This window comes from Tiliqua scincoides, chromosome 3 (assembly GCF_035046505.1).
Source record: "Tiliqua scincoides isolate rTilSci1 chromosome 3, rTilSci1.hap2, whole genome shotgun sequence".
Taxonomy (NCBI): Eukaryota; Metazoa; Chordata; class Lepidosauria; order Squamata; family Scincidae; genus Tiliqua; species Tiliqua scincoides.
The window spans coordinates 91784770-91812689 of record NC_089823.1 but is presented as its reverse complement, the minus strand read 5'-3'; the positions used below and the strand labels follow the sequence as shown (position 1 = coordinate 91812689).

At 43.8% G+C, this 27920-nt stretch overlaps 1 protein-coding gene across 1 annotated transcript; it reads right to left on the bottom strand.

The window, feature by feature from the left end:
* Window positions 1-1645: 1645 nt before the first annotated feature.
* TMEM182 (transmembrane protein 182) lies at window positions 1646-24462 on the bottom strand. The gene is made up of 5 exons (XM_066618960.1): window positions 24105-24462; window positions 23625-23724; window positions 20766-20864; window positions 11756-11893; window positions 1646-7080 (listed from the first exon to the last, which is right to left on the bottom strand). The coding sequence occupies exons 1-5, from the start codon at window positions 24243-24245 to the stop codon at window positions 6857-6859; spliced, it is 702 nt and encodes a 233-aa protein (XP_066475057.1). The 5' UTR covers window positions 24246-24462; the 3' UTR covers window positions 1646-6856.
* Window positions 24463-27920: the final 3458 nt, after the last annotated feature.

The following is a 27920-nucleotide window of genomic DNA, read 5'->3' as shown; positions in this document are numbered from 1 at the left end:
ACAGAAAAGCAGGTCCAAGATTCTGTAGGGAGACAATAAACAAGAAAGATTGCTGGGTCCTGAGAGGCATTCAGGCTGCAAGAGGAGTTCCTTCAGCGCAGTTACTGCCTGCAGTATTAAAATGGTACATATTGATGCCAGAAGTTAAATTATCAACACCCAAACACCTACTTTGAACATTTCATGCCAGCATAGATGTGATTAGTGCGAGAAAAGCCTCATAGTGCAGAGTCTCCCATTATTAATAAAATAATAGCTCAATAGAGCAAAGAGCGGCTGAATGAAAAAAGTAAAAAAAAAAAAAAAAGAGTGCAAAAGGCTGGGAGAGAGGGCAAATCCACCAATCATCTGGTGGAGCATCAGAAGTGCAATATCATCTAAAGCTAAGGGGAGCCATTCAGACATCCATTCCTGCCCATCTTCTCAACCAGTCTTATACTGCAGTACCTACAGGTTCTATATAACTTGCTGTACATACATGCTACATGCCGTAACAGGACCAGGAATTTTCCATCTTGTTCCATTAAGATTACATCTGTGGATATAGAAGATAACAAGTAAAATTAAATATATCTGGTTTCCATAGAACAAGATGCAGATAGGATTGGGACCTCAGATATTTACCATGATGGAGACAGGTATAACCCAAGCAGTACTGAGCAGAACGCTTAACTGGTACTACATCAAAAAATCTGCATAGTGAGATTTACTGAATTCCGCTAAACCAGTGATTCCCAGACTGTGTGCTATGGTCCCTGAGGATGCCATGGCAAACTCACAGGGGCATAAGAACATAAGAACAGCCCCACTGGATCAGGCCATAGGCCCATCTAGTCCAGCTTCCTGTATCTCACAACGGCCCCACCAAATGCCCCAGGGAGCACATCGGATAACAAGAGACCTGCATCCTGGTGCCTTCCCTTGCATCTGACATAGCCCATTTCAAAATCAGGAGGTTGCACATACACATCATGGCTTGTAACCCATAATGGATTTTTCCTCCAGAAACTTGTCCAATCCCCTTTTAAAGGCATCCAGGCCAGATGCCGTCACCACATCCTGTGGCAAGAAGTTCCACAGACCAACCACATGCTGAGTAAAGAAATATTTTCTTTTGTCTGTCCTAACTCTCCCAACACTCAATTTTAGTGGCTGTCCCCTGGTTCTGGTGTTATGTGGCACCACAGAATGTCCCCAGTGGCCTTTTCAGCTCTCCATCACCATTTGGATCATGTAGAATCTTGTGTGTTCCAGAGTGGTGGTACCCCAGAGAGTCAGGAAGAAGTATCCACCATGAAAGAAGAAACATAATTTGCAGAATGGGAGTGTAGGCCAACTTTAAGCCCAATGTCTGCTCAGAAGAAAGTCCCATTATATTCAATGGAGTTTACTCACGGTTAAGTGTGGATAGGATTGCAACTTTAGTAAACTTGTAATGCTTCAGCCCTAGCCATGAAAGGTACTAAGGAATAAATGAGTCAATACCAATGAAAAATTTCAGTGCATTGCTTTCAGGAAATTTGTGATGGAGTCAAGAACATCTGCAATGTCAGCAAGCACCATCATGGTGCCAGTTAATTAAGCTGTTGCCTAATTAAATTGTTGTATACTTCAATCAAATAACTAGGACAATAATATCCAGACATTCTTGGAAAACCTGTTTTTATACAAGTAATTGTTCTATATCGTTTATTTTACAAAAATCAATAGACAACAAGTTTGGAGAAGACTATGAATAACACTGACAATTAGAAATTGATATTCAACTGAATCAATTGAGTCAAACTTTTTTCCCCTTGCTTTAGCTTTTTCCAAACCAACAGCTCCTACTTCCTCCTCAAGAGCATGCTTATGTAGCCAAACCAGAAGGTGTGGGGGGAACTGAGGCTGCAGTTCTGCAAGGTAGTGCATGGATTTACTGGTAGTTTTTGGCCAGCAGAGGGAGGTATGCAGTTCACCACATATATACAAGAAAATGTAGCATGCGCTGAGCGGAAAGTAAACTGGCATCTACTGGTAAATATCTTACAGCCTGATGTATGAGACCAGCTGCCCATCACCAACACTCCAGCCTCACAACTGGTGCTGGGCATTGTAAAAGTGCCATAAGGTGCCAGTTGTGAGGCCACTGCGCCAGCAGAAAATCCCACACCAGTAGGAGCTGGGCCTCAGTGCTGTTGGATGTGTCGCTGGAGTACTGGATGGTAAATTTCCCTGCTAGGTGGCAGGGAGGCTTTTCGGCACAGGGGAAGGGCAGGATGAAGTTTGGGAGGGGATAGAATGGGCGGGGAAAGAGTGGAAGGAGGGGAGGATCAGGCACAGGAGGTGATGGGGATCGTGGCAGAGTCTGCCACTTCATTGTATACCCTGAGTTGTGAAAATTGGGCAATTTAATATTCAAGTCTGAATTTTAGGTCTTGGTTTTCAACAATGGAAGGAATAACAAAGCAGTCATTAGAAACTAGTTTCTTAACCTGTGTTAAAAATGCGCGCGTGCGCGCACACACACACACATATTTGGGCCACTACTACCCACTTTTTAAATTCCAGCCCTATTTCTGCTTATGACTCTGTCATTTAGGATTTTTGTGGTTCTCCATAGCTAGCAACTGATCACAACTGCTAAAAAGTTTTAATTTCAATGAACAATTATTAGAAACATATTGGGCCAGACAAGCCAGTAGCTCATGAAAAGTAAGTCACTTGGACTTTGTGCCACATCAAAGTAGAATATGTTCAAATTAGAAACTCACAATACATAACTGCGAAGTTACAATTAACAGTATTCTGTGCCTGGGAAGGACCAGAATATCGTTAATTTATTGGCAATAGTCCTTGCAGATGGAATCTGCATGGTAACTATGTACATCTGAGTAGTGGACTGAAGGGTCATGGGATCCCCCTCCTCCCAAAAGAATACCAGTGAAGTTAAGGACTATGTTGTGGAGCTGAGCTGAGACAGTCCTTGCCAGTTTGCAATTGTGGTACATTTTTGTTTTACCTGAGATTAGTGTTACATACACACCAACATGGATCTGAGGATAGTCTGCCTTCTGTGCCAGCAGATCTCTCCACATGGTTTCCTGATGGGGTCCTGGACATGAGAAAATCGATATGCATGATCCCTTGAAAGGTAGGTGACTTTGCATCATTAAAAAGCCATGGCATTGTCAGACTTCAAGGGACCATGTAATGGTCTTTGATTCCAGTCATATCCACCATCAGAACAGGCAGAAGATGTATGAGACCAGCACAGCTTGTGAATGTCCTAGCTCAGCATTTCTCAGGGTTTGTCCCTGACTGTACCACTTAGCATGGCCTTATTGGAAGGAGCTCTGGAAGTAATGGGTGATGATATCATTGCCTGTTACTTCCAGATTGGGAGGCCAGATGCAATGCCACAAACACCAGTAAGGCTCAGGGTGGATAGAAGAACTTTCTCACATGCATGAAAAGCATGCACTGGTGCTCTGCCCACCAAACCAAGCCTCCTACTGCTGCTTGACACGTTGCATTGCTGATCTTGGTGCAAGGTGGCAAGGGTCTGGAGGTCTCACATATACCACTGGACACCAGCTCAAGTGCCACTGGTGGTGTGAGCACCACTAATGGGGGACTGTCCTGGTTGAGTAACTGTCTTAGCTGAACTCAGCCAACCACCTGCACACAATGGTCAAAGAGCAACTCAATAAACCTTCCATTTTTTGCCTGGGACTGCCAAAGTAGGGCTCAGGGGTATCAAACAGGGCCTAGGAGAGGGGGGTAAAGGGGGTAATTTGTAGCCAGGCCCGGGTCAGAAAGGGGGCCCAGGAGCCAAAGGAGGGGGCCCAGAAATTTCTTGGGATCTTACATTTTCCATTATCACCCAGACTGACTGCCCACGTGGAATGCTGGGAGCATTACCGTCGGCACATAGCGGTGACTACTGTCACAAGCCATACACACCAAGGCTAGGAATTCATACATTCTTAAGCCATTTAGGAATGTAGGGAGGGAGGCGTTTCTGGGCGGGTGAGGGTGGGCGGTGGCCAGCCCCAGGGGCGGGCAGGCAGGGAGCAGGAGGCGGGGCTGGGATCCGTCAGATCCAACCTCTGTTCCCAGGGAGAACAGAGTGGCTCCAAGCCGCTATGTGTCTGAGGAGACCCATAGGGGCCATTGGCCCTTACCCAGGGGTAAAGGGAAAAGTTTTCCTTTGGCTGAGCCGCTTATGGCCACAATCCTGCGCTGGTTACAGTGCAAGCTTCTTGGCTTGCTTGTTCAGCGCAGGATAGGATTGTGCCCTAAGGGTCCAATCCTATCCAATTTTCCAGCACCAGGGAAATTTCAACATACAGAATTCAACATACAAGTTCTTAAATACAAAACTCAACATGCAGACTTCAGACTTGTGGTTTTTGTGTGCGAGTTGAAAAAACGATGATAATGATGAAAAATATGCATCCATACACATGGTGCTTTGCAGAGAATGGTAGAACAGGTCTCCACCAAAGAGCCTACAATCTAGATTTGAGTCAAGAGAGGGCACCATCTTCCCATAGCACTCAAGAGGATGCATCACTTAAACTTGTTGCTGAACAAACTCCGACATGTGTCATGTGGCCTTGGGAGAGGCTGTCTGCATTGTGACAGGCAGTGATCCACAAACCGCCATTCGACTGGACAAGGCATGTGGCGCCAGAGGCTCACGGCGCCTGTGCAGGGACTGGGACGACCGCCCTTACTCACTATAGCCAGACCTCCAGGGCCAAGATCTCCCGCGATCCCCGCACACTTGGGTGGAACATGGGCAGAGCGGTGCAGGATGAAACCCTGACAGGGCGAACCCCAGAGAGCCACACACGATTTGCCACGAGGCAATGCTGCGCGTGTGCCTTCAAGGGAGGGTGGAGCCAAGAATGCTGTTTCTGCCGCCCCCTGGGTGTAGCAGAGGGAGGCCCCACCCCGTCTGCACTGCAGGGAGGGAAGGAAGTGCCAGTCGTGGGCCGTGGAGGCATCGCAGATTTGAATGGCAGTTGCAGTGTGTAAGCCGAGGCTTGTCTACTCAGAAGTAAGGCCCCTTGCAGCTTACAGCTGAAATCCATACAAACGGACAGTGTGACTGGGGAAGTGTCTGGTGTTTGCTTTGGGGCGGGGCACAGTCTTCTCTGGTCTCATGCTGACATAATCCACATTTCAGGCTCTTCTGTCCAGCGCTCTTACTGCATAGAAGTGCCTTCCAGAATCCCTGGGCCATTTCTGTCCCAGATGGAGTTCCATCTTTTCTGCTAAATATTGGGCTCATCCCCCTTCATCCTCAATGCTGACAAAGCCAGAGTGCAGGGACGCATTGCTATCATCACCCGCTTTCATCTCTCATTCACTAACAGACCGCACTAGATGACCCATAAACCTACTGGTTCTCTTGCCATGACCATTTGTAGCTTGGACCACATGGAAGCAGAGACATTGTTCTACATATTCAGCAGCATTAAAGCACTATTCTGTTGACATCGTCTCCTGTATTGCCACATTTGCTAGCGCACTACATGGACAACTGTACTCTATTTTTAAAAGCAGAAATATTTGTTCATATTAAAGCTAATGCCAAGTATGAAATGGGAAGTGAGAACAGTGGATTAGGGTACTCTCCAAAACATTTGTTTTGGCCTGTGTGAGCACATCCCCCAGGATCAGTTCCCTTGAAGAAACACACCTGATCGACTTGGTCTCACCTAGATTACCCTCAAGGAGAGGGAAACAGGAGACAGTACAGGCAGTTGTGGCTGGCTGTATAATTACAGCACTCCCCCCTGCCCCATGTTCCCAGCAAGGTAAGATACCAATGTTGGTAGTACTGCCACAGATACACTGCAAACTTCAACCCTCTGTCAGCTGGACCTCCCTTACACCACAGGCTCTCCTCTGCAAGTGGACTCTGAGGGTGTGAGAATCCAGTTCTATGTCTCATCCAGAAGAAGCAGCCATTGCCAGAATGAGAAGTGCCACTCTTTGAGGAGGGCAAGGCTTTGTGATGGATGTGTGGCAGGACACTGCTTCACTGAAAACATGGTGCAAGAGGACTTCTAGGCAAGTGCAGAACAAATTTACTATTTGAATCCAGTATCAGTACTGAATCTTCAGCTGTCACTGCCTCCAGCCATTTCCTTCTTCCAAAGGCAAATATATGTGGAGAGGAAGAGAGGCTTCATGACCAGTGTTTCTTCTTCAAAATGATAATTTTTGAATTAACCCTCCACTCAACCCTAATTCTTTTTTGAACCACTTCCTTTATATTCTTTTTTCCCCTTGTATGTTCGTCATCGAAATGCAAATAATAGATGTTTAGAGGTGTTTGTTTCTGGTGAGTAAGAGAGGATTACAGCCTAAGTGTTACTGAACACAATGGGCTTACTTCTGAGCAAATAAGTAATGCCATTTTCAAACACCTCTATATATGTTACGTACAATAAGTGTTGCATGCAATTCTTGAAGATCTGAAGGACTGAGGCCCAAATCCTAACCCACTTTCCAGCACTGGCATAGCTGTGCCAACAGAACGTGTGCTTCATCCTGCAGTTGGTGGTCCTCATGGAGCCCTCCTTAAAGTAAGGGAATGTTTATTCCCTTACCTCAGATCTGCATTGCCCTTATGCCGGTGCTGGAAAGTGGGTTAGGATTGTGCCCTGAATCGTGTTGTTATTCCAGAGGGAGGTCATGTCCTTTTGGACAAACATATACAGAGTCACCTAAGCAGATCCAGAATGGCACCAGCAAACACTACTGTAGAAAGGCTTGTAATATATAAAACTTGGGTTTTTTTCAGCAAAGCTTCATCTTGATTTCAATATTTTAAAAAATCAAAACACTTGGGATCCGATTAAGCAGAGTGCAAGTAGATGGTACGCCCTATCAGCAGGAACAGCATTCCTGAGAACATAGCAAAAAATATTCCCACCGGAGCCAGTATAAAAGACCAGCCATACTGCACAGAGACGTAAAAGTCTGGACAGTCCATTCTCTTTGTAATCTTGTAGTTTTGAAGATCTGCCATTGCCTGGACCCAGATGACGTACATCACAACCACCAGTGTGAATAAAATGCCTGGAAGGGGAGGAAAAAAAAACATTTTAGTAGAAACATGCAGCTGATTTCATTTGCATCACAGAAATATCAGAGGAAATACTTGGTATGCCAGTGAACGGTTAGACAACGTTGGATAGCTTTACAAGAGTGACTAATCTAAAGGGCAGGGTCTCAGGCCACACGATACAGTTACATTGCTGGAGCTATAAATAGGGCTGTTCTTAAACATTTTTATTTTGCACGCTTACTGTTTTTTCCCAAGGAGAAAAGTACAGAAAGAAGTTTTATGCATTTTTATTCCAAGGGCACATTTTTAAAAATTATAATTGCTTTAAAAGTGTATTAGGTACGTGATATAAAGGTGGTATCGTGTCCACAGATGCAGCCACAGTCATCACCCTTGTACACCCCCAGTCCAGCCCCACCAACCTACAATGACCAATATGTAGCAGTATTAGAAAATGGTTTTTTTTTCAGATTTTGAGTTTCTTGTTGTTGTTTTTATAAAAATAAGTGCAGAATGTAATGTTATATGTTTTTATTTCATTAGCACAAAAAAAAAAAAACCCACACACCTCTAGCTATGATTGTCTAGATCTGGTCAGTGCCTGGATGAGTGACCAGCCACTTGGGAACCCTATGTACACTGCCAGTTATCTCTTAAAATAACCATGAGAGCTTAATCTAGTATAGTTTCTAAGAGGACAGACTTTCTAAGTGTAGTGGAAGTGATTTCAAATGCACAATCTGTTCCTTAAAAACAAATGTCACCAAATGTGATAAGTCAAGTCACTCAGGCATTGACTTGAGTCTGAGGCCACTGATTTGGCATTCAGTCGAGTCTGTGTGCTTGCTTACTTTTTTTCCAACGTGAAAGTTCTTGTGGGGCATCATTCAGACTGGACGAGCAACTGAAAAGTTCCAGTCAGGAGGCATGGAAGGATTAATGTTTTGGTTTTGCATCAAGCAGGAGCGGGGAACAGGGTATCTTGTCCATCTCTGAAGGAACCAATGGTCAATGGATGAGGGATGGGTGATCTGAGTTTTTCTTTAGATGACATAGGGCAGAAAGAGGAGCCCAAGGGGGTTATTGCCTTGGAATTGGCTGGAGAAGCCCAGGGAGGTGGAGAAAGGAGGCGGGGAAGCTGGGGGGAGGTTCCTAGCAATCATGCTTTCCAATTCCATGGCTCCTTTGGGCTTCGTTGCTACTTGGAAGGACAAAACGTCTTTGAATTACAGATGCTAATGGGACTACTTCTGAGTAGAGCTGCATTGGGTCATACTGGTAAGCCTCGCAGCTGCTGCGTGTGACCTTCTTCTTACGTTGTTCCTTTTGCCGCTTCTGTCCTTGCTCTCACACAGTCCATCCCCCCCCCAACTTGTTTACAGATGGGATGGGATATCAGAGGAGTATTAAAGGAGAACTCAAATGCACGCACACACACACCCTGGCAGCAGCTCCATTTTTTCCAACAGAGCTGTGGGTGACTTTTTAAAGGGAAAGACTCATGACTTGAGTCTTTTCAAGTTACCAGAATACTCTGGGTGATTTGGAAAGTCTGCCCGTTATGACTTGTCTTTGAGTTGAGTCGCAGGAAGGCAGAGGCTTGTGACTCGACATGAGTCAGGCCGTGCTTGACTTGCCCATCCCTGCAATTGCCACCACTGGATTCCAGTTTCGGCCTGAATCTGATCTTTTAGCATTCAAGAAAAAATTCACCACCATTAAAGTCTTAGGAAGGCTCATGCCCAGATCTTAGAAAAATTAGATGAGATCAAAAGAACATCATCTTCGTAAAACTTTCTTTTCAAAGAATACCATTCAGTCAAATAATGTGCTGAAACCACTTTGTTTCATCCCCATATCCTCTACTATCACTATTTGCTTGCCTGTGTCTGCTTTCAGAACATTAGTCATGCTTTAGAAGTCTGGAAAGCATCTATTGCAAGTCTAATTGTAATGTCAGTTCATTATGAAGGGGGATGTGCCAAATGGAATGTATTTATTTTGGGGCGACTGTTCTTAGCCTCTTATTGCTGATAATTGTCAAGAACAGCCACAGCCAATGTTTTCAAGCCCAGTGGCTGAGATTAACCTCATCCCTGCCATCAACTAAGAAGCAAGCCTTTTAAAGAAACATCTCAGGCTGCAGCGTATTCCTTCATTTTCAGCTTGCGAGACCTTTGCTCAGGGCACAAATGTCTGTTGTTTAGTGGAATAGAATTAAAAAACGCTGCAATGAATCACAAACAACTGGGGGAAATTATTTTTAAAATGTAAAATATGTGTGTGAGAGAGATTAGGATAAATGCACCCTCATTCTCTCCCCCACCCACCCCCACCATGCTTTTTCTGTTTTGCTATTTTATTTCTAAAGTAGACCAATGTTTGCTATAGAGCACTGTGCAATGAGATAAGACTAGGGCCTTCTCTGGGGTCAGACATTTCTGTCATTGACATCTGTTCTTTTGAGACTGTTTCATACATATATTTCTGCTTGTGGAGGAAGAAAAAAAGAACACAGAACCTTTAGAAATGCCCATGAATTCAAGAGCCATTTCCTGGCCTTTGGTGTTTATTCCTTCCACGTGCCAATGCCTCTCATTCCTCAGTCGTGAATGACTGTTTAAGGCACAAAACTTCCAGGACACAGACATGAAGTCAACAGGTGCTGAACCAAATGACAGGAGCCCCAGGCTGGTGTCTTTCATAAATTTAGAATGACATGGATTTGAAAACACTTGTTTTGTTCACGTGTCAACCTCACAGATGTCCCTCCCACTGTGGGTGCTGTCAGGGTACACATTGATACTTTTTAGATATACACAATGCTAAGAGACAAGTCCCGAAGTCCTTTTGACTTAAAGAGTTCAAGTTGTTGCAGTAAGAACTGGCAGGAATATCTAAGGCATAATTGGCACGAACTAAGCAGCAAAAGATTCCAGTTACACCTTGTAAGGATAGAGACTGATAGCAGGATCAAGGGAAAGAACCTAAGGCCGAAACTGATTTCTATTGTCACTGTGGGAGTTCTACAGTTGAAACAAAGTACATTTGTTGCATACTCCAGTATGTACATTGTGCCATTCAAAGACAAATACTGCAGACCCCGTCTGCAAAACAAATTTTAAATTGTTAACCCTCTGGGTGTGAACTGCCTCACTACCGTGTCCTATACAGAACTCTGTACAGATGGGACATTGGTATTCACTGATTTTGTATCCACTGATTTGACTCACCACCGATACCGAGGGCCACATTTAAATGCCTTGTAACAAGAAAAAAAGCATCAAAATCCAATTTCCTAACTTCGCGCTGTTAAATAATTATAATTTCATTCCACTAGATTCCATTATTCACCCCACCTAGTGGCTGAATACAGTCTGGGGTGACAATGGAGGAGCAGGAAATCTGGAAGTGGGTCTTAAAAGCTATTTTTTCCACTGATTTGGTATCCATTGATTTTTTTTTTTAAATCCACTAGGGGTTCTGGATACGTCTCACCATGAGAACCATGTGATTTAAGACTGGCAATTAATTACAGAAAAGTACCTTTCATGACTTTGGAAAGTTCATTAGGATCACTAAAATGTTATCCCACTATTTCTAATTTACATGTGCCATTATTTCTTATGTACATGGGCACATATAATTTTACATGTTGAACTGTCTGACTTTCTAATATAGTAAATCTAAATACTGTATGTATATTGTCTAAAACCAAAAATAATTATACCTTTGATTTATGACCTGGTCCAAATGTAAGTGTAGTCCTTTAAACACTGAACAGTTTATTGTTATAAAAGAGCTATTTGGTACAACAAACTCAAGAATTCTTGCAGCTCAAGTCCTGATAAAATGAACTAGAGATGCCATTACACACTCTCTCTCTCTCATTCAGTAGCCATTCCTTTTAAAAAGTGCTATGTGAGAATAGTTTCCTATATCTTTTAAAAAGCCATTAACCAGCTCAGTCCTAGGCATGTTGACTCAGAAGTAACCCCACTGATAGCCCAAGCCTGTGGGCGGCGGGATACTGCCAGAGGGAAGAGAGCATTTGCTTCCCTACCCCAAGTAGCCAGCAGCTGGTTGCAGTGGGTCTCCTCGGCTCTGCAGTTGTGTTTTAGCAGCTGCAGAGCTGAGGAAACTCAGGTCAGGCTACCCAGGACTGAAGGGAGGATAGGATACAACAGCAGAGCCTGCCACTGTCTCCGCCCCCCTCCCAGGCCTGAACCCTCCTTCCCTCTGCCCCATTCGACCCACTCCTTGCCTCCCCACCCCCAAAATACTTACCGCTGATCAGTGCTGCATAAGTGCCATCTGTTCGTCAAGGTGGCGCTGAGGCTTAGCGCCATCTGTTGCTAGCTAGTGACCCCTCCTCTCCGGATGCCATGAACATGCTTTACGGCACATTTGTGACACCCAGTGCCAGCACTGGAGTCCTCTCTAGAGCAGCAGTGCCAGCACTGGAGCCCTCAGGATTCGGCTGTGAACCAAATGAGGCTTACCTTTTAGTAAATACATTTAGGATTTCAGTCTAAAATAATGTTTTGTAACTCAAGTGCACCAAATTCCCCAAAATGCTGATTTGTTTTTCTTTTTTTAAAACACAGTGGACAAAACTTGAGGGCAAAGTCTGCTGGCTTGCGAAAGTAATGAACGGTCTGAATTTGCATTGAACAAAAGACTTACCAGCCGTGATGAAAAAACCTCCCCCTGCTTTGTAGAGCACATGGCTACCGAAAGGTGCGGCACAGATGATGAAGAAGCTCGCAGTGACCACAGTGACCACTCCCAGGAGCATGAGCACTGACCAGAAACCTCGGTAAACTAGGCATTCCCAAGGAGAAAAGAAACAGAAAGGGGATTTAAAAAATAATAATAATAATAAATCCTTACAGTAGAAGACAATTTTATAAAGCTTTTTCTTCCCCCTCTTTAATTTTTTCTCATTAGCAAGCTGAACATTTATTCCAACACTGCTTCCTGTAATCTAAAACTCCATATGTCCTTCATTAGGCTTGAATGCCAAATCCTATCAGATGATCTTAGAATATAATGATGTATGGTGGTGGGATCTGAAACCCTTTTGCTTGATATCTGCAATACATGCATGCGGTTAATAAGTTCATTTACTTGGTCAATGGAAATGGTTCATAAAATGGTGCGCTGAACTGTAGCCAAGATACTTTTGGATAATTATACAGTCCCACTGGTACAATTGATTTCACAAAAGTAGAAACAGAGACAAGAAAAGAAAGTACATAAGGAAATCCTTAGGCTGGAGCCAAGACTAGTGCTCAGAATTCTTTGTCCTTAAAAATACAACCTTAAAAAAAAAAAGTACTAGTTTTATGAAACTTACATTTCATAAAAGTGCATTTATCTACTTTTCTTCAAAATAAAACTGGAATCCACAGAAGAATCAGGCAAAACAGGCATCTAAAGAGCAAGTCAATTTTGCTCTCAGCCGCGCTGTTCAGACAGTAAAGTTCTTTGGATATTATTCAAATCAAACTGCAAAATTACAGAATCTCATTGAGCCAAGGGCAAGCAATGCAGAATTAATGGAAGCAGCTGGTGATAAATGGGCTGGGGGTTGTGTGACATATGGTGGCCCCCCCAAAAAATATTCATAACAATAATTTAGCTGGTTAATTGCACATCTATTTTCGGAAGACACTTTACAAAGACTGTAGTTGTGGAAATAAATTCATTTTATACATGATGAAATGGGCATATTAATTCTTCTCGTTAGTCAAATTATGAGTTGTTATGGTCTGTTGTCCTAGAGCTAAAAAGTATGAGAGAAACCAAAATGATAGACCCATGTATCATAAGCGACAGCTTAACTTTAATAAGTGGGCATCAAAAGTAATTTAATACAAGGTATGGTGTTAATTACAGTGAGCTAAGACAGCCTGTACTCTTTCATCTTATGAGAAAGAAGATGTCTGATAAATTTTCCTGCATATAAATAATCATAGCAATCCATACTGTATATTAACTTCAATGAATACTAACAGCCCAATTCTATCAAAATCCCTGGGCAGCAATGCAGTAGAGCCAGTATGGCTTCCACTGCATCCTGCAAGGGATTTCTTGCAAAGGTCTCCTCGGCATAGGGGAACATTTGTCCCCTTGTCCCATGGTAAGGCACAACAGCCACTGTGGATCAATTCGGACTAGCATCAACAATATCGCTGGTACTAGACGAAGTAGATCCATGCATGTGGATCTGGCCTTGGGATTCAGCACATGCTAGCGCCACCATTTCTGCCTCTCTCCTGGGCCCAACCCCATCAGAGGCCCTCCAGAAAGGGCCAGTATGGAGTGCAGGGGCTGGCAGGGAGAGGGGACTTGCTGAAAATCAGGCAGAGACACCGTCTATGAGCATAATTCATCAAGGGGAATTTTACTCATACTTGTATTTCCTCTCCCATCCATTTTTCTGGGATGAATAGGCAAAGTCAAAATCATAAATGCGTTTATGCACCTTTGTTATTTAAAGAGAGTTTTTTTTTTAATGAACCATGTCATGATGTCATCAGCCGTGATGGAAAGCATCCATATTCTCACAATAGGTTGTGCTGCCCTTCAGGAAAACAGGTTGTCAAGTACAACTTGGTACTCTGGATTTTTCACATTGCTCAACCTATTTTTGTGCATTGAGTAAATCTCACAGTATCAATGGGCAAAATACTGTACAGCTAAAGTTAAACACACTGAACTATTGCTTCAACAGGTGAGATTTAAGGGCATACTCAGCTCTTTCACAAACAGTTACAGGACTTAAAAGCAACGACTTTGGGCTAGATCTTGCCTGAGCATCTTAGGGCCCAATCCTGAAGCCAGCAGCTCCCAGGGCTCCAGCGGCACCAAAATAGCAACTGCAGGATCCTGTGGGCGTCGCAACTACCGCTGAGGTCTCCTCGGGATAATGGAGCATTAGCTGCCTTCCTCTGGACAGACAGCAACAATGGGTGTCCACAGCTCTGCATCTGGGTTTTAACAGTTGCAGAGTTGAGGAGGGCTGTGTTGGGCTTCCTGGTTCACAAGGGGAGTTCGGGATGTGGCGGCAGATGCTCCCACCATCTCTACTCTTGCAGGCCTGATCTTACCCTCCCTCTGCCCAGTTTTGCCCTCCTTTTGTCTTCCCCTCACCCCAAAAACGGTGCCACCCCCTGGAGGTCTCACCTGTGGCAGCAGCATGGCATCCTCTTTGTTGCACTGAGGCCATGAGCCAGCACTCACTCCTTGCTGGGTGCCACAAACATACTTTATGGCACATTTGAGACACCCGGAGCCAGCACTGAGCCAGCTCTGGCTTTAGGATTGGGCTATTAAGAATCATAGTATTGTTCTGTACGTGGCATCTTTCCCTTTGTTCCGCTACAATTGTCCAGAACTTCAAGAGTGCACGTGATGTGTTTCTGATGGTTGTTCCTCAGCTTTGGAAGTAGTCTGACACATTTTTAATTCAAACAATCTTTCAGTGACCAGAAATAGGGAGTGATAGGAAGAGGATAGAACAATTAATTTGTTGTTACTCTTTCTGAAACCTTGGGATGTACAGAATATAACAATCTCAGTACAAAAAATTCCACATTTGTCCACATGTGTATGTGGAGCGTAACGGTAAGTTGTTTATCAATTGTTTTCAGAGGACTGAATAATAATGAAGTTTAGGTGCTATACTTAAATGCTATAAAAATTGCCTCCCCATATATAAAGCAGATAATTGCATATTTGTTTTTAAGGTATCTCCCATAGTAAAGGCAGCGTAGTGTAAGAAAGTAGCTTGAGTACTCTGTGTTGCAATAGGATCACAGAGAATAGTTACCATAACTTAGCTCTGCAACAGTTTTCTTCAGCACGTCCCAGCACTTGCTTTGGCAAAGTTACACAAAGCTAAAAATATAATGGAGCCTGGAACAGTACAGGATGATAGGAGTGGAAAGACTGTGCATAGGTCTGATTTCTGCCGGTGCATAGGATCACCAGCCACAGCAACAATAAATGACCCATTACACACAATCACAGAACTTGCAAGACAAGAAGCAATCCTGAAGTTCATGTAGTCTTGTGCCATTTTGACCAATCCAACGGAAAACTTATTAGTAGCATATCTAGCGATCCACTGCCATAAGTCACCATGTCCCAGCAGAAAACTGTCATCATATGTTATGGAGCCACCGGCAGAAATGGCTAGAGGCTCCATGCGCATGCCAGAACCACCCAGAAGTTCCACTGGTAAGCTGGCAGAGGGGGCAATTCATAGGTGGCTCAGGGTGGGGAGTGGGCTGAATCAAAGTGGGTACACTGAGGGAAGAATGGGTGGATTTTGGCTGCAGATGTGCACATTCCATCCTAGCCCCTTTACCCAGCCTGGGCCCACTCCTTGAGGACTCTGAAGCTACTTTATATGCCAAAACAGCTGACATGGGGCAAAGGAGCCCCCTTGGCAACCAGGCAGCCTTTAGGGAGGCAAGTAAAAAAATATTCTTACTTACCTCTTGAGGGGCCATGTGGTCACTCCCCCCCCCCCATCATTGCATGTGATGCATGCCACCATCTTGGTGCATTGGTGAAGCTGCACAGTATCAGATTGTAGGGGATAGGATAGGGCTGAAAGTGTGATGATAATGTCTTCCTCAGGATACTCAGAAGGATATTTAGATAGTGGTACAACCCACCATTTGCCAGTGTTCTAGATCTACAGCACTAGTACTTGTGAGAACTGCCCCTCCCCCTTGTTGCACAGTATGGTTCATGAACAGTTTTCCTGGTTGTTGTTGCAGAACACCAGAGATACATGCAGCTCATCTTTCTAGTCATGTAATTGATCTGTCTGTTCTCTCCAAACCCCTTCTCCCAGACAAGTTTCCAGAGACTTTCCTTGTATTTGAATTATCCTTTTCTTACTTTATTTCCTGATGAGGGCTCACTATAACACATTTTGAAGATATTTATCCCTAGGCTTAAGCCCTGCACTGAGCAGTCACATGTCAAGTTTTCTCTCCTACAACACTCCTTCCTATACAGGGCAGCCCTCTGTATCCACAGGGTTTCCGTTCCCAGAACCCCCTGCAGATACCAAAATCCATGGATGATTGAATCCATGGATTTCAGACCCCCAAACCCCTTGAACCCAACCAGAGCTGTGATCCAGTCACATCCGAAGGACTTTCTGAGGACTGGGAACGCCTTCCCAAAAGACCTTCTGAGGCCTCCGGAAGGCCAAAAATTGTGACCTTCTGAGGCCTCCAGAAAGCCAAAAATTGTGACTTTCGGTTTTCAGCTGTGCTCCCACCACCTCTGGAGGGTACAGGTTGGACCCACCTGCAGGTTCTGAATCTGCAGGTAACACGGGCTGCCTGTACTGCTCTTCTGGTAAACCATCTTCATCCTGAGTGTAATCTTTACAGTATCACGTTAAAAAAAGGTTAAGGGCCCAATTCTATCCAACTTGATAACACTTAGGCAGTCATGCCAACAGAGCACACACTGCATCCTACAGTGGAGGAGTCACAGAGGCCTCCTCATATTAAGGGAATGTTTGTTCCCTTACCTCGGATTGTGGCTGCACTGGAAGTTGGATAAGGTTGGGCCCTAACATGCATAAAACATTCACATGTTTTGGTGTGAAAAGTGCAGCTATCTGTACCACGTTTTCGGGCAATGGGAGTTGCATAATCTGGCTGACACTGTGCAAATGAGAACTGTGTATTCTGGCTAGCACCAGACCAATTGTTTGCTACCAGGAAATATTTCAGGAGGGAAAACAATGGGCAAGGCAATATGCCCTAGATGGAATGCCCTTCATGGAAAGGCCTGTGGTTCCCAAGAATGGGTCACAACCTGACTCATCCTCCAGAGAGTAGTTCCTCCCATCATCCTCCACCACTGCTATATAGACAGAGAGATGGCAGCAGTGGTCACTTACGCAGCAGGCTCTGACCTAGTGCCCTGGTGAGTACAGTACGGTGAACAAATTTACACTAGTACAGGATTATAATTATTTCCTATTGCTCTGTTTCAAGCAGCAGGAAACCAATGGCTGGTGGAATATTTCCTATGGTACACAGCATATGCAAGATATAAGTCCTGGAAAGTCCATACTTAAGAGACATTCTTGATGCTGATTTTAGCTGAAATCTGGTTCAGATGCCTGTGGTTTCTGTTCTTAAAAGCAAAGTTAGGATTGCTTCAGCCTGAAAGGCCATTATCTGCTAACTTTGGAAGTAGAAGGACAAAGCTATTTTTAAGTTTCTTTTTAATCAAAGTTGGGTGGACAGCAGGCAGCCTGCATTTCTGTGATCTATTACATGGGAGTAAGTGCCACTGGACATACAGGTCCAGCCTATTTATACAAGGATTTTTTATACACAGATTTGACTCAACACAAATGACCCCCTGCAAATGAGAAGGAATGTGCTGATCCCTGGAGAAGGGGAAAATGCACCCCTAAAATCAGTTTAAAAAACTGAACAGTCCTTTAACAGTCCTTTAACAACAGCCTCCTTAATGAGAGAGAGAGAGAGGACAGCTGGCTGACAATCCATCAATCCTTCTTTCCCCAGCGGACCCCTCCCTTCCCCCCTTTTCACCTGAAAGAAAGGTGATCATTTTGCATTGGTGAAGGGAGGGGCTGAGTGAAGCTTTCATGAGTGATTGGAATGAAACCCACGCAAATAATTAGTCTCAACCTGTATTTACTTGGAGTAAGCCCCACTCAACACAGAAGGCATACTTGTGAGTAAACTATGAAGGATCAGGCTACGAAACCTGTAGTTCTTGTTTGACATCCAGTTTTGAAAAGGACTTTTAAATGTGGCTAATGTCACTGTATCTAGAATCCAGAGATGTAACCCGAGAGATATTCTAAAGCGAAATGGAATGCCAAGTATCTGTCTGTGACAAACATGCTGAGAAATGGAAGGCACTGAGGACTCGGTACATATGTAATCTGCAGTGCACACACATTGTAAAGAAGGGTGACAAATACTTGACCACTTCTGTCATTAGGAATAAGGCATAGCACTGTGGAATGGGTTCTGTGAGGACACAGAAGGGGATTCTCAAAGGATAACACAGGTCCTCGTAGACAAACATTAATAACGGTCTGTGTAATGATTTCATACCTCTATTAATTACACCACAGTAATGATTTCATTCCTCCTTAATCATGAAATAATGTTCAAAATGATACTCAAGCCTTAAAAATAAAGGTTATAGCTGCACATTTCCAGTGGTCCATGGAACACACTTATTTTAAATGCTGCTTAAAATGTGTAGTGAAAGTCTCAAAATCATCATTAAGCAATCACCTTAACCCATACGAAGAAACCAAAAATGGGTGTATCTGGATTCTTTTCAAGTACTGTGAATGCCTGTTAGAAAGCTTGCAACTTTCACCAATTTCTCATGATATTTTCTGTTGAATCAGCAATAATTTTATGGAATAGGTTAATAAATAGTTGTGTATAGGAAATATAATCTCCTAAAAAGAAAATAGAGACATACAGCTAAATTCCACTTTATACATTATAATGGAAGAAACGTGTCATCAGATCAAAGATAAAGGAATTCTATTTTGATTAGTGAAGTCTTGGGATAGGTATGGAACTAGACCAACCATTTTTCAACCACTGTGCCATGGCATACTGGTGTGCCACAAATGGTCTGTAGGTGTGCCTTGGGAGTTTAAGGGAGGGTCATTTATTAGTGGGGCCATTGGGAGATGTGAGCCCCCCACCAGCAACATGGTGTGCCTTGTCAATGGTCAAAAAACTAATGGTGTGCCTTGACAATTTTTGTATCTTGTCAGTGTGCCGTGAGATGGAAAAGGTTGGAAGTCACTGAACTAGACAATGTCCTGAGGAATCTTCAGTGCTGCCTGCAAGCCACTCACCATGTTTCAATTCACATGGAAAACTAGGTTCATTTACATTTTTAACCAAATAGATACACTTGGTTAGAAACAAGACATGGCTGCCACATACAGAAATTAGGGAAAAGTTGGATAATATAAACCTACCAAGATAGATTTTCTTAACAAATGAAAGGAAAAGACACATGATAAAATGGCAACAAGATCCAGGTAGGATGATATCATCAATGATAAAGGAATCCTTATGGAAGACAGGATCTAATCTAACAGGTATGTACTGCATAACAACATGTCAGTCAATGATCGACTGCAGTGGTCTCGTATGACCACTGTATGAACATATGTCCCATATGACAGTGGTCCCATAATGGAGCTGCTGTTCCCAAACTACAGGTCGTGATTTTTGGGTGGGTCATGACAGGCTGTGGTGGTGATTTGTGGTCGATTATGGTAGGCTGTGCTGCCGCAAGGCATTCTGGGGTGCTATCCAAGCCACTGTGGCTACCGAAGGTCGCACAGTGACAGAATTGCTTAACAATGTATTTGGAAGAATGTATATCTCCTGTCGTTAAGTGACACATAACCGTATTTCTAAATATCAAACTCAGGTGGTGAGAAGCACCTATCAGGTTAGAAGGAAAATGGGGCCACCCAAAAATAAGTTAGGTTTTTGTAGAAATATTGGGCTTCTAGAGCATGCAGAAGTATGTGACTCTGTTGCTTAAGAGAGAAAGACATGTTTAACCTTCCCGTGGCCCCCCCCCCCATAACACTGTGAGCTTTTAGGGCCCACTGAACATTGAGGGCTTTTAAAATAGGGTTAAAAAGTGGGGAGGGTGAAATGGAGGCAAGGTTAAGGAGGAAATTGAGCTGCTCAAACCCCTGACAGTTTATAGTAAGTATGCTGGAGGAGGAGATTGGGGTTGAGACAGGTTTACACTATGATAATGTTAAAGAAACTCCCCTCTCCTCAGTATATAGCAGGGGTGCCCAAACCCCAGCCCTGGGGCCACCTGCGGCCCTCGAGAACTACTAATGTGGCCCTCAGGGAGGTCCTAGTCTCCAATGAGCCTCTGGCCCCCCCGGAGACTTACTGGAGCCTGCGCTGGCCTGATGCAACTGCTCTCAGCGTGACGGCCAACAGTTCGACCTCTTGTGTGAGTTGTGGGACAAGAGCTCCCTCCACTGCTTGCTGTTTCACATCCGTGATGCTGCAGCGGCAGCAAAGGAAGGCTGGCCTACCTTTGTGCAAGGCCTTTTATAGGCTTTGAGCTATTGCAAAACCTTCCTTCATTCATATAAGTTCCATCTCTAATGTATTCATTTATGTAAATTTATTCAAATTTGAAATGTAAATTAATTCTTTTTTTTTTTCCAGGCCCCCGAGACAGTGTCTGAGAGATGATGTGGCCCTCCTGCCAAAAAGTCTGGACACCAGTGGTATATCGGTATGAATTCTCCAGAATTCCACTCTCAATACTATTTAGCAAAAAAGGTTGCCTTTCCCCAGTTCTGACTCATGAAACTACTTTCTCCTGAGAGGCCTGAACAGTGACAAGGCTCCATTTGAGGCTGTTTCCAGTGCTGGCACAATGGACTTCTTAGCTCAACCAGGCAGGTAATTCTTATGTTAACATTTAGTACTTGATAACTGTCACTGCACAGGGCAGTATAGCACCAAATCCAAAAAGTCCCCAATAATGATAATTTGAACTTAACTATATGTAAAAACTAATTTTGCTGGGGGGGGGGAGGGACACAGGCACTGCAGACACACACACAATCATAAAAATGAACAAAAGTGCTTACTGATTGCAGAGTTATAGGTAGTTGAATTGTTCTCATCTTGGAAGAAGGGAAATGGAGAGAGATAGGCATGGGTGCAATTTTTAGTAGGTGCCTGGTTAGCTGAAAAAGAGCAACACAAGTTAAACATTATAGATTTGTATACAGAACAGTCTCTAAGAGGTTTATAACTGAAACCAATTCTAAATCTACTTGCAAATGTTTCCAATTTGACATTTCATTCATCACACACTTCAAATTTTAAAATAATGAAGCACACAGAAGTATATGGCAACCCCGCCCCCCCCCCAAAAAGCATTCACTGATTTTCACTAATGCAAAAAGATAAGATCCATTTACTAAATCCTAGTAGGCATGATTTACTAGTTAAGATCTTCACATGGTCTAAAGAGCCATGAGAGGCTCTTCCTTCATTACAAGTTCCAGTCTTCCCAACATCTCCAACCCACCTCCTGCCATCATTGCTTTTCCCAGCCATTTTGCAGTTCCTTGTCCTCCATTCCTGTTATCCTTCCCCCCCCCCCATCCTCCAGGGTAGCCAACAGTCCATGGTATCCCCAGCACATCATGCTATTGTTTTCACTGCTTTTCCATTTCCATCATGCTTGGCTGAAAGAAGACAAAAGCAGGAGACAAGGGCAAACCTTTCGGGAACCCAAGCATATACATGCACTAGACTAGACAATTGTTCATTAATTTTTATGAAATGTTCTGCTGCCATACTTAGATTTCCCAAGAGCAAAAAGCAGGTATAATTTGATCACTCTTGTTCTGCATTCCATCTATTTTCATTAGCATGTATTATTTTTAAAGCACTCAAAACCATCAGGCGATATACAAAAATTAATAATAAAACAGACTTACAATCAAATGGCCCAACCCTATCCTGCGTGACGTTGTAGGGCTGCTGACACATTGGCTACTGCCTCCTGTGGGCCAGCTAGCCAGGAGAGGTGAGTAGAGAAAAAAAATCTCTCCAGGTTCTCAGTAGTTCCCTTTGCCAGCTCATTTGCTGGCATAGATTTCTTAGGCTGAAAGGGGTGTGTAAGGCCTGGGATGTGGGGGGGGGGCAGGATTCAATATCTGCTTCTGCCACCAAGATCCGCCCCGGCCCACCCCTGATCCACCCCCAGTCTGACCCAATTCCCACCCTGATCTGCCCCCACTACCACTATGACTATAATAACATTAGAACATAAGATGTGCTCTGCTGGATTAGGCCAAAGACCCATCTAGTCCAGCTTTCTGTATCTCACAATGGCCCACCAAATGCTTCAGGAAGGACAAAAGCACAATCTGCATCCTGGTGCCCTCCCCTGCATCTGGCATTCCAAGGTACAGGTCCAGCCTATTTATACAAGGATTTTTTATACACGGATTTGACTCAACACGAATGGCCCCTGCAAATGAGAAAGAATGTGCTGATCCCTGGAGAAGGGGAAAAATGCATCCCTTTAAAATCAGTTTTAAAAACTGAACAGTCCTTTAACAACAGGCTCCGTAATGAGAGAGAGGGTAGCAGGCTGACAATCCATCAATCCTTCTCTCTCCTTTGGACCCCTCCCTTCCTCCAGTGATCATTTTGCATTGGTGAAGGAAGGGGCTGAGTGAAGTGCTGATGGATTGTCTTCTTAATGACTCTTATCTTAGAGTCAAAAGGTCAGCAAGGCTGTTTTTCAATCACTGGAGAAAAAAACTTTGTTTTTTAATTTGATTTGCTATAGTAAGTTTTTTTAAATCCACATGAGTGCTTGGAAGGGAACCCACGGGAATAATTAGTCTCAACCTGTAGTCTACTTTTAAAATCAGGGGCTTGTGCATGCCTGTCATGACTTGTAACCCGTGATGAAATTCAGAAATTTGTCCAGTCCTCTCTTAAAGGCATCTAGGCAAGATGCCATCACCACTTCCTGTGGCAAGGAGTTCCACAGACTAATTGCACGCTTTGTAAAGAAATATTTTCTTTTGTCTGTCCTGACTCTCCCAACACTCAATTTTAGTGGATGTCCCCTGGTTCTGGTGTTAAGTGAAGAGCATCTCTCTAGACACCTATCCATTTTGTATGTCTCAATCATGCCCCCTCCCCCCCCCCCACATTAGCTGGTTGTGTAGTACTGCAGCTAACATGTAGTATTCCGGCCTTTGCACCAGCAGCAGCACTCTGCAAACCAATGGAGAGGCTGTCCTGTCAGTGAACCTCATGATATGCTGGCAGACCTTGTGGTCTGCTGGTGAACCATGAGAATAGGATTGGGCCCTAAGAAAAGGAGGGAAGGTAAAAGAAAGGAAGTAAAATAAGAGCTGTAAGGTTAACCCCAAAGCAACCCTTTGGCATGGGGAAGGCAGTTTTCAATTCAATTTTACATCTCGGGCTAGAATACCATCCGAGAAAAGTGAAATGAATACTAAAGATGTTCTGCTTGCCCACAAGCTTGCAGAAGCTGAAATCTGACAACAGCTGTAGCATGTCCTTATGTGAGAACTGAGTGAGCTCTTGCTCAAGCATGTGCAGAAATGCACTAGCAGCTTATCTTTCTCTTCATAGTTTTGACAACCCAACCTTATGACTTGTCCACAAACACAGCCAGTTGGAGCCAATGTTATTCAAAGCAAAAGTGATTTGGTGGCCAAGCAGAAAGGGATCCCTCCACAGAACATTGTAAATATGTATATTTTGGGAGTCTTATTTGAATGAATTTCTACTGCCGTGATGGCAGCAGCTTGAAAAACTGGAAGCATAATGTACTGTACCTGTCTGTCTGTCTGATGTGAATAGGTAGGTAGACATATATAGGTAGACATATATAGAAGATCAGTACCCAGTCAAACAAAAAATTGTATTGCAAAATGTAAGATACTTACTGTACCAGTACTTCCAAATACTGTCAGTGCTCCCATCTACATTCCCATCATACCAGCACCTCCAGAAGAAACCTTCATGGTGGTAGATAATCTTCTCTTCCTGCCCAACAGAAACACACACTTTACAATCTAAACAAATACATGCACTGCTTTGCAAATGTAGACAAGTGCAGACAACAAGCAAATAATAGCATTTTTTATTTAGGTTGCTGAAGAAACACCTATATAATTAGGTGTGATCATATGCGAAAACAGGTGTGATAACAGATATATGTGGGATTATCTCCTTAATACCATTTGGTTCTGTGATCAATATATGACCAATACAGCAACCAAAGAGAATCATCATCAACTCATCTTAAGGGGATTAAGGCTCTTACCGAACTATCCATGAGAGATCCCTCTAGGTGAGGAATGAATAAATGCCTTGGTGATATGTCTGCAAGGGGTCATTCAGAGGAATAAAAAATTTATACAAACCCTGGTCTGATTCAAAGCTTCGGAACAATTTCCACCTTCTCTAGCCAGAAGCCAATAATCCGTTCCAAAGGCAACCAAAAAGAACAAAATTCCTAGAGCGCCAAAGAAGCCGCCAAAAAAAATCCCAACGCTCAATTTCATTGCTGATTTTTTTTAATGTTGTATACTTACAAATATATATATGTATATAGGGGGGGAAAATCCCCTTGAAAAAGTTAATAAAGAATTAAATAGGAAATGCTGTTGGAAAAAGTCTTTGGATCGGTTGTTTTGTCTTTTTATCTGTCGGGATGGCTTTTTCCACCCGTGCTGTTGGTTGATATGTGTGCCATTAAAGTGCCTGCAGCCTGACAGATGGACAGGGACTTCTATTTTGGAACACCCTATGGAAGGACTTCACCGTTTTCCCCTTAGCTGGGCGTGGCCAGCCCAGAATAGCTGACCTTCCCTTAGCTGGGTATTGACTTGAAATATTGTTGCACTTGGTGCATCAACAGACTCCGAATGGGGATGAAGTTACTATACCCTTGTCATTCAGCACTGGTTGGGTTTCAGTATCCAGCAAGGGCAAGCACTTCCAGCGTGCACACCCTGCAGCCAATGTATCTCGTCCCATAAGCAGGCAAGGAATGCTCACACTCAATCACAGATTTGCACATGCAACTTACAGAGCCAGCCAGACCCAGAAATATATCAGCCACACTGAAAGTTTATCATAAGATGCATAAAAATACTTGGACCATACTGACCGTACTGGCTGAAGAAGCAGCAAATGCCAAGGAATATCTAAATCGGTGTTTCTCAAACTGTGGGTCAGGAACCACTAGGTGGGTCGCGAGCCAATTTTAGGTGGGTCCCCACTCATTTCAATATTTTATTTTTAATATATCAGACCTGATGCTACCATGGTTTGTGACTGTATTTGAGGAAATGTTACAGACCTGTACTTTTAACAAGCTACTATGTATGTTCTTTTAACAATGATAGACAACGGGACTTATTCCTGGGTAAGTGTGGATAGGATTGCAGCCTAGGATTCCTGCTTGATGATGTCACTTCCGGTCATGACATCACTTCCGGTGGGTCCTGACAGATTCTCATTCTAAAACGTGGGTCCTAGTGCTAAATGTGTGAGAACCACTGATCTAAATCATTACAGTACTCTTGGGAAAGAGACAGCTATTTGTGCTGGAGGCCCCTTTGTGTATGTCAACAGAGAGGACCTATCACTGGTGGAACGCTAGGTCCACTAGTTAAAGGTATCCTTAGGTTTCAGCCCTTAATTTTACTGTTTTTTCAAAGACCCAGATACTCCATATTTAGCAGTCTGTTAATATGTTCCGGGGGGGGGGGGTGTCCTGAATTCCACGGGCAGAATCACAGCATCTGCCCCTCCGGTTGTTTTGTGACTTCTGTCATAAGCAGATATTTCTATTCCCCAACACTGAAGCATTGACTATGGGGGGGGGGGGGCTGTTTTATCCCACAGGTTCTCCAGGTATGATTCTCTGAGGAATGTCAGTTGCACATTGATTCTCACATCCCAGGACTGATAGACACTTTCTAACTTTCCACAAGCAAGGCTTTCACAGTTAAAGGATGGAATCTAGGACATTCAGGTGATTTTTTTTTCCCCAAAGCAGTTTATCTGCAATTCTTGGCCATGAAACTGTGCCTGAGATTTAAACCTACCCACATCAGTTGCTTTGCTATGGATAAACAGTTTTAGAAAATAATGTTTGTAAGATAAGTTCAGGCATCCTCGTTAGCATGGAACAATTGGTGATGGTGATGTTTGCACCTATTTGTGCACCATATTTGGGGTAAGAGTTTGGCCATTGTGGGAAACCAGCTTACAGCTGCAAGGAAGTTGGCAACATGCCCCTACCCCATCCTGTTTAACTCCAAGTTTCCATCACTGCAATTCCTCTTTCCCTCCCCATCCTGAAACCACCCTTGGGATGAAGCCATCCAGCCATTTTATTATCATTATGTTTAAAATTCTGTGCTCTGGAAGTAATGCCATTCCCCTTTAAACACGTATTTATGAAATTAACTGTCTGCACTGTCCATCACATGAATCTTTATGGAAAATCTGGTTGTGGTGGCTCTTACACAGAAATTAAGCCCTCATGTTTCATTCTAAGAAGTAAATTCATCTCCTGGTGGGACGGCTATTGCCTCCAGTCTTATAGAAACAATTTATTCATTTTCCTGATAAAGATAAAATCTTATATAAGATGCAGCTGTTTTTATGCAGGAGTTACTGGGCCAAATTTATCTCTGGTGAAATACTACCTCATTTCATCAGTTTAGGAAGTTTCAGTGAGCTTCAGTTTGCGCAACTGTATTTTTCTTTCAAGTGAGTTTTTATGATTCTGAGGGCGCAAAACTAACCAACTTTCCAGCACTGAGGTCAGGGCAATGCAACTCTGAGGTAAGGGAACAAACATTGCCTTACCTTGAGGAGGCCTTGGTGACTGCCCCCCAACTGCAGGATGCAGCACATGCCCCATGGGCACAGCTATGCCAGTGCTGGAAAGTTGGTTAGGATTGCACCCTCAGTTCTTTTAGTAGAATGGGAAGTATAGAATTTGCTAGCACTTTCAATTCATATTTTAATCCTTTGCTAACTAGTACACATAGGTATAAAACATACCTTTTTTTTAGGTTAGCGGATGTAGCAGTAGTTAAGCATTTTTAAAACATCCTCTTCTTTTCTTCCCATTGAAAAAGCATCCGGAGTTTATTAATGTTCTTGGTGAAGGTGATTTATTTTCTTGTTTATGAGTGGGTGGGTGGCTTGTGTACCACTTTTGTGTTTGCCACCCAACTTCTGAGTACTGTATTGCTCCAGCATTACTCTGAATGCACTCTGAAGGGAAAACAGGATCATACCTGCTGGCTTTTGCCTCTCCCCCACACGCGGCATGATCACTGGAAGAGCCTGCATACATACAAACTGGACATGCATGAACAAGGACTATGTTCATTCAAGGGCAATCACGGCAGGCATTCAACAAACAGAGTGCCGTCCACCAGTGGCGTAGCCAGGGACATTGCTGCCTGGAGCGATGATATCATGACACCATGCAGCATTGCAACACCACATGATATCACATCCAAGTTCAGATGAGGGTGGCAGCCTCACAACATGGCTGCCGCTGCACACCCCCCCACCCCCCCGTTCCTTCTCTAGCAACTTCCCAGCCAACTTTCAGTTTCCACTGAACCACTGCAGGTTCCTGAGCACAGCACTGTGCTTGGAAGTTTGAAGCTGCTCAGTGGAGGCCGAGCATCAGCTGGGAAGCTGCTGCTCAGTGGTGTCCAAGGCATGTGTACTGCCTGCCATACCTTAGATCAGTGATTTTCAATCTTTTTCATCTCATGGCACACTGACAAGGCACTAAAATGGTCAAGGCACACCACCAGGTTTTTGACCATTGACAAGGCACACCATGCTGCCAGTGGGGGCTCACATCTCCCATTGATTGGCCCTATAAATAAATGACCTTCCCCCAAATTCCTGTGGCACACCTGTGGACTACTCGCGGCATACCAGTGTGCCACGGCACAGTGGTTGAAAATGGCTGCCTTAGATACACCACTGCCACCCTCTGGTCTACATTTTTGGCCTGGCCTTTGTCACCAAGCTAAAATTGTAGCTGCCTGCCAAAGACTGCCTCCCCCACCCCACCTCCCACAAATCCCTTTTCTGCTCAAGAACAGGAAGGGGAGGCACTAGGGCTTTCTTGCTTTGTCCTACTTGACAAAGGCATCCTTTCAGATGGGTATCTTGGATATCCATAGCCATAT